This window comes from Zea mays, chromosome 3, assembly GCF_902167145.1.
Source record: "Zea mays cultivar B73 chromosome 3, Zm-B73-REFERENCE-NAM-5.0, whole genome shotgun sequence".
NCBI classification, from domain to species: Eukaryota; Viridiplantae; Streptophyta; class Magnoliopsida; order Poales; family Poaceae; genus Zea; species Zea mays.
The window spans coordinates 186,157,663-186,165,353 of NC_050098.1; the positions used below are offsets into that span (position 1 = coordinate 186,157,663).

General features: G+C 51.8%; 1 protein-coding gene across 1 annotated transcript; it reads left to right on the forward strand.

The window, feature by feature from the left end:
- The first annotated feature begins 242 nt into the window (after positions 1 to 242).
- LOC103651027 (WUSCHEL-related homeobox 5) lies at positions 243 to 3,247 on the forward strand. The gene is made up of 2 exons (NM_001319760.2): positions 243 to 807; positions 2,395 to 3,247. The coding sequence occupies exons 1-2, from the start codon at positions 327 to 329 to the stop codon at positions 2,886 to 2,888; spliced, it is 975 nt and encodes a 324-aa protein (NP_001306689.1). The 5' UTR covers positions 243 to 326; the 3' UTR covers positions 2,889 to 3,247.
- The last annotated feature ends 4,444 nt before the right edge of the window (positions 3,248 to 7,691 follow it).

Consider the following 7,691-nt stretch of genomic DNA (forward strand, 5'->3'; position numbering starts at 1 on the left):
GGCCGAGTCCGCCGGACGTCCCGGTGCTTATCGCGACGACGACATGGCTGCACGGCGCGCGTGCGGGGGAACACGAGAGGGCTCCAGCCTCCAGGCCTTTGACTACAAGGCGACAGCCCAGCCCACACCGACGAAATGCGGCTGCCGTTACAGCGCACGAGCACGCGCCCCGCCATCACACTCTCATGCCATGCCATGCACCTCCTCTTTAAAACCCCGCACGCCCCCACGCCGCGCGCACACACACACATCGCCTCCCTCCTCCTCCCCAAGAGCCGGCACAGAGGCAAAGGCCAGCCCTCCAGTGACAGGCAGATCGAGGCCACATGGAGACGCCACAGCAGCAATCCGCCGCCGCCGCCGCCGCCGCCGCCCACGGGCAGGACGACGGCGGGTCGCCGCCGATGTCGCCGGCCTCCGCCGCGGCGGCGGCGCTGGCGAACGCGCGGTGGAACCCGACCAAGGAGCAGGTGGCCGTGCTGGAGGGGCTGTACGAGCACGGCCTGCGCACCCCCAGCGCGGAGCAGATACAGCAGATCACGGGCAGGCTGCGGGAGCACGGCGCCATCGAGGGCAAGAACGTCTTCTACTGGTTCCAGAACCACAAGGCCCGCCAGCGCCAGAGGCAGAAGCAGGACAGCTTCGCCTACTTCAGCAGGCTCCTCCGCCGGCCCCCGCCGCTGCCCGTGCTCTCCATGCCCCCCGCGCCACCGTACCATCACGCCCGCGTCCCGGCGCCGCCCGCGATACCGATGCCGATGGCGCCGCCGCCGCCCGCTGCATGCAACGACAACGGCGGCGCGCGTGGTACGTCTATTATCATCATCGTCATCTCATTATTTGTTTCTGTATTTTCCTTTACCGTTAGCAGCTACGAGCTAGCGTCGATCGTCTTCCATCCATATATCGATTGTTGTTGTTGCCTCAAGGTTTTGCGCGTCGAGTGGGGAATTAGGATAGGAAGGGTTGCCATTCCATTCCGGCCCCCGGCCGGTTCATGTGCTGGCCACGGCGTCCACGCGTGTGCGTGATAGTCAACGCTGACGTGCTGCATATAATGCTTGCGCCAATAGCCGTCTTTTCTCTTGGCTGTTTCCTTGTCAAAGGTTTCTTTTTTGCGAACGTGCGTGTGGGTTGCATGACAACCGGGCAATTGACGTGCATGCTTCTCTCTGTGGGACCACTGGCGCAGGGACACGAGGCCAGCACGCTCGTAGCAGTAGCACTGGCCGGCCACACTAGCAGCAGTCCACTCTATTTGTGCTGATCAACGGTGCGTGCGGTGCGGTGCATGCACACGCCTGCTTCTTGTGCTCACAATAATATGTGTACGTGCGTGTGCAATGCATGCGCATGACCTGCCTGTACCAGTGTACGCGTGTATATTACAGCTTCCAGTTTCTCTTTCGTCAGGCTTGTTTTATCATTTAATTATTTCCTCTCTCGTCTTCTTCGTAGTAGTAGGGCAGGGCTAGAGCCTGACCCTTGCTTCTCCATCTTCGCAGTGTGACTGTGATCAGTTGGAGCAGAGCTAGCGAAGCGAACCCTCGTAGTCATGGGCTCATGGCCACACGCGATTTAAACGCTGCCGGCCTGCCTTTCCCCCTATGGTAGCTACTGCTGCTGCTACCTTTTGTAGCTCCTGCCCCCCGTGCATGCTTTGCCCCAGCCTTGAAGCCATGCCTGCGGCTGCGGAGCTCAGCTGCCACCGAAACGGCCAGACACAGCCCTCCACATCATTCCTCAGCCTGCTCGGTTTCCCCATCCATTCAATGAGCAAACATTTCCCCGTAAAAAATGATCGTGTATCTATCTGTATACGTTTGGTTGCGTCCGGTCTGCTCATCCTTATTAAGGTCATGTACAACCTAAAACCTTTTACTCGGTTTTTCAAGTAGTAGAGACGTTCTGACCCACTAGAATATTAATTCAGTTAAGAAACAATATGTATAAAAAATTATAAAGAGACAGACTCTTCGTGATGAACCCGTCTTTTATTTTTTCTGCACTTAACCTTTAGAGACCCCCTTAATTAATGGGTATGTCCTAATATTCCTGTAGTATGAGTAGCATTGAATTCTTACGTAGGCTGGTAAATTTGGCTTCCAATGGAAGTGTTTCGTCGGTTCGATCAAGCGTCATCAGTTAAGATGCTTGGTAGGACTCTAGGAGTAGCATGACATTGCTCCAGTAATTAATTACATCTTTCTTTTTTTAGAAGTTACTAAACGTAGCATGCCGATTGATTTCGTCTAATATATGGCATCGGTATATATATGATTAACATATATGATTAAAAATGCCACGGTACATAAGCTTAAAAACGGCATCGATCGGTTAATATGTTTTTCGCTAACTTCTCTTGTCAAATGGATCACCACACGTTTCATGCAGTGATCTACAGGAACCCATTCTACGTGGCTGCGCCGCAGGCGCCCCCTGCAAATGCCGCCTACTACTACCCACAGCCACAGCAGCAGCAGCAGCAGCAGGTGACAGTCATGTACCAGTACCCGAGAATGGAGGTAGCCGGCCAGGACAAGATGATGACCAGGGCCGCGGCGCACCAGCAGCAGCAGCACAACGGCGCCGGGCAACAACCGGGACGCGCCGGCCACCCCAGCCGCGAGACGCTCCAGCTGTTCCCGCTCCAGCCCACCTTCGTGCTGCGGCACGACAAGGGGCGCGCCGCCAACGGCAGTAATAACGACTCCCTGACGTCGACGTCGACGGCGACTGCGACAGCGACAGCGACAGCGACAGCGTCCGCTTCCATCTCCGAGGACTCGGATGGCCTGGAGAGCGGCAGCTCCGGCAAGGGCGTCGAGGAGGCGCCCGCGCTGCCGTTCTATGACTTCTTCGGGCTCCAGTCCTCCGGAGGCCGCTGATCATGGGACTGAGGTAGAGCGAGCTCGAGTGATGAAAGCCGAGCCAGACGTTCGTGTGATCTCGAGTCGTCGTCGATGGACCCGGTTGCCGTTGCCTTTTGTTGGGTTATTGCATGCATGGTGTGCTTCATCAACTACTGGAAGAAGCCTGTGCCGATCGAACCAAAACAGTTTGCATTGTTGAGTTCCGTACCGTCCTGTAGCAACAATGTAGCGGAGAAATGCTACTAGTAGCTTCTTTTTCATGCTTCCCCATGTTGATCGTTTCTTAGTAGTAATAGCCGAGTAAGAGCAACTCAGGTAGCTCTCAAAAGACTTTCTAAATCAATAATTTAGGTGTTAATATAAAAACTCATCTCCAACAGTTCTCTAAGTTAACTTCTAAATTTAGCAACTTCTTCATCTAACCCCATTTACTATCTACATTTGGTAACCATTTAGTAACTCCTTAAACAAAAATGTTGACTGAATTATATAGATAATGAAGAAGATTGTTGACATTTGTGACCTATTTTTTATGTGGATAGATACAAAATAAAATTACAATCTATATTTAGAGAACTATTGGAAAACTCATGTTTTTTTACTATCAAAGTTATTTAGCATCTTCTTAAATCAATAATTTGTAATCTAGAGAGCTAAAATTTAGTTGCTCTCTCCTGCTCGGCTCGGATAGACCCGATCTTCCCATCAATATTTGTGGTGGGCTAACTTCTCCAGCAGTCTAGTATGGTTTCAGGCTTTCAGCCCAGTAGAGAAAGTAGTATTAAGCCCGCGAAGCCAGGCACCGGCACTGCATTTGTCGGCCTGGTAACACATTCTAAGGTCCGTTCCCAGACCGCGCGCTGGCTGAGTGGCGGCTGATCGGCCATTTTGCAGCGGTAAAAGTGCAACGACGGTAGCTTGTGACGATATTAAAAAGTTGCTGGCACTACACGAAAGGTGATGGATGGACTGAGCTAGCCCACCACTAGCGATTCCGTAGACAATTCTTCGTTGCAGAGGCAAAAAGATGCTGCAGAGCACGATGCAGCCAGCTCCTGTGAGTCTGCTACGTACTGGACTCCCCAAGAGGCGTGTCTCGCCCAGGCCATGCTTGACCTCAAGAGGTTCCATGGGGCAACAGTTCCAAAAAAAAAAAACGAAACGTAGCAGACCACTTACACGCAGATATCTTAAAATAGAGGCGGTGAAAAAACTCATCTTTGCAACCATACGACATACGAGAATCAGTGGCCACAAACAAAGCAATGCCATGATTACAAGAGCACTGGCTTAGTTAGACAGTAAATATGAGCGGAGACCAGTTCTTTTTTTTTGTGAATCGCTAATAAAATGAAAAGGGTCTTAATGAAGCTACTCCGTAGATTAATAGTACAGCAAAAGGGAGAGTACGAGTACGACATTACACTAACATGAGATGCAGGAAAGGGGGCTCGTCTCTTTCTTCTTAGGCATTTCTTTCGGAACGACGTGCAGGGTGGCATACCTGGCCGTGCCATGCATCTACTCGTCGCGAGAGCTGTCGTTGTTGGCACCCATCGGATCGGCCTACCTGTTGCCTCAGCAATTTAATCAGCACCATCACGTTTTTGTCGTTGGTTTGGAGGTCATGCGGTCATGGATCTGTCAAACGGCTAGAGGGAGGGAGGTAAGGTTGCGTAGCTTTTGTGGACGGCGACGGGAACCTAACCCTCCGTAATTTCTGCCCTTGACACGCACGCGCTGATTGCTAAACCGAGGCAGATCAGAAAAAAAGACCCCCAGCTTTGTCTTCTGGAAGGTTGAAAGTGCAGCGTGGCCTTTGATTTATTCTGTCAGGTCATCTCTTTGAAGTGCCATGAAATCAGGCCTCTGCTTTCGGGGAAAGAAACAAGTTGCTTTTCCAGGACCAGGGAGATCTCACATCAAGCTGGATGAGTCCAGCTTCCTCTTATTATTTTTATCTTGCCATTTTCTCTCTCTCTCTCTTTTTTTTGTACTGCTGGATAACAGCAATGTTCACGACGATTTTGTTTTTACAGGAGTGCAGGGAGTTTACATTACATGGATCTGGCTAGATCCACACGGGACCAGTGGGGGCAGGCAGGCGGCCGGCCACCAGCCTCATAAAAGCGACACTGGAGATTATTCCTTCAGACCTCCATCATTTCTGGAGCTTTTGCACGCCAGGGTGCTCCTTAATCATGTTGCTGATACATATATATAAAACTAATTCTGCCTCCAGCTTGTTTGTGCGAAGGAGATACTGTCTTTTTTGTGCAGTTAGATGCTGCAACCTTCTTCTAGTTAAACTTGTTGGTAGTCTAACTGAAGTTCATCAGTCACATGCTGTTAGGATGTATTGGACTACTGAGAGACACAATCAACTCATTGAACTGGTCTAGGTGACTAATAAGTTTAGTTCAGTGAGTGACCCAAACAGACCTCAAGCAGTAGCAGGTAGCAGCAGCAGCTGGGAACGGAAACGACCGTCCACGTCCACGAGTAAGCCCTGCAGTGAGTACAGTCCTTCTGTTCACCGTAGCGCAAGCGAGCATACCAGATACTCGTACTACCCAAAAACGAAGCCTTTTTTACCAAAAAGAGAGAAAAAAAGGTAGAACGACAACAACGGGATAGATGATCAGATACTACAGTTGCCCCCCCCCCCCCCCCTCAGTTGGGAATCCGAAACCACCACAGCCCTATCAGACGGAAAAGGTTGTGGTTATAGTACACAATTATTGCAGCCTAGCTAGGATAGGGGGGGCTATAGGAGTAGTAGCCAGTATCAGAAGCTGTTGTGGTCTGCAGCACCTGAATGACACGGATTGGAGAAGAAAAGCAAGCACGATGGCACCGCAGTACCGCACCGCTGCGTGCGCCCTGAAATTAAATGGGAGATGCTGCTGTGAATCTCCTTTTTCTCCTCCTTCATGGACGCGACTGTGCGCGCGACGCCTGCATGCCCCCGACCCCCCAATAATTCACGTATAAAAAAACTCACCAGTGGCTAGGATGACAAAGGCAAAAAAAGATGGAGCGTGATCGCAACAAGAGTACAGGACCTGGCCGTTCGTTTCCAGTGGCAGCTTTTAGATTTGCTCCGGCCGCCAAGTCGTGTGTGTGTGCCTGCCGCTGCTGCTTCTAGGGTGCTATCGACATTAGTTTCTTATGCAGCATGATTGGGATATACTGATTATACTCTCTATTCTTCGATATGGGAGGGGAAAAAAAGAGGAAAGGGATATACATGGGATCGGGTCACGAACGGTCTCATGGAATCTGATGCTGCTGGCGTCAACCGGCCGAGCCCACGGTATCTGACAAACAAATCAGACGTTCGTGAAAACGGCACGCATTGGGTCGATCTAGACATCTATGTCTAGCCGCGCGCGTGCTTTGAAAACGTTTCCAAGCGCAGACAAAAAAACCGGCACGTGGGCGCATGCAGGAAACAAACAAAACCGGAAACCTATCGCTGCCTCTGCTCGTCTTCTTCTCCACCAGATCTGCACCCCCAAGGAAGAGCAGGAAAGAAGCATGGGGGCGCGCCACGCTCGATCGTATCCGGGGGAGGGGAAGAGGAAGCTTCCATGCAGCAGGATGCAGGACACTTCACGCTCGCACTGCACTGCACGTCTGCACTCGGTGCGCGCTGCTCCCCCCCTACTCGCCTCGCCATCAGAGCCCGCGCGCGCGGCGATAGATAGTTCAGTGACGAAGCAAATAACAGGTGGCGCCCGCGCACTGCGCCTGCAATCTGGTGGTCGTGGTGGCGAGGTCGCAGGCAGCGATCTGCTCGCACTTACTTTCGTTTGTAGTGTACTAGCTCGGTGGGAGCTGAAAAAAGCATGGGCAATTTGTGTGCGGCTGCCCATGGAGAGAGAGCGTCTCGGTCGATCGTGCACTTTCGCACCAGTGGACGGTGCGTCACTGCTCCTCCTCTCCAGACTCCAGCCATACAGTATAACTGACTCAAACGGTTGCGTGCTGAGACGAGGCACTCACGCGATCCCTCGACCTCTCGCGAGGAGAGCTCACCACCGCCTGTCTGTTCGTGGGTAGCTCGACACGTTAGAGGGCAGGCGGGCGCCGCACTGCGCTGCCGCTCGCCACCAGTTTGGCTGGCCTTGGGCTTCCCGTAGCAGCGTGCCGTCCACTTGCGCGGCGGAGGAGCCAAGAATCTCCAGACATGCCGCTCTAAACAAGAGCAAGATGACAAATTCTGAATGGACGCGCGAGCCCGCCCAAGTCTGTCCTAGACACCAACTCGAGACGTACGTCACCGAGTAAATTACACACCGGCAACGTGGTAAGCACTCGTAGAGTCTCCCTTCCCCTCCCCTGGATCCACCGTTATGCACAACAACTGAATAACCTTACTGCATATATAAGCCAGCTATCAGTGTGCAGTTGAGATGACCTCCACAATCAAATTAAGGTCATGCACCCTCTATACTGCAGCTATTGGGATGATGATCTCATCTACACCTGATCAGTAGACAGGCCGGATCTTTCTCGCGCGTCCTAATCGAAAACCAACCAGGGGCGAAGCCAGCGTCGAGGGGTTGCCAGTGTCAACACCATTTTATATAGGTGTTGTCAATATTATAAATAATATTTAAACAATACTTTACACTTTATTTCTAAAAGATCGTCGGTGTCAGCTGACACCAACACCAAACTGTAGTTTCGCCCTTGTCGAAAACACAACAACCATATTGATTACAACTCTCATTCGCACCACGTAAAACAAATAAGTAGCAAAAGACTGCCATTTGAACCAACGTTTATCGTACCGTATCACCCACGCACAGA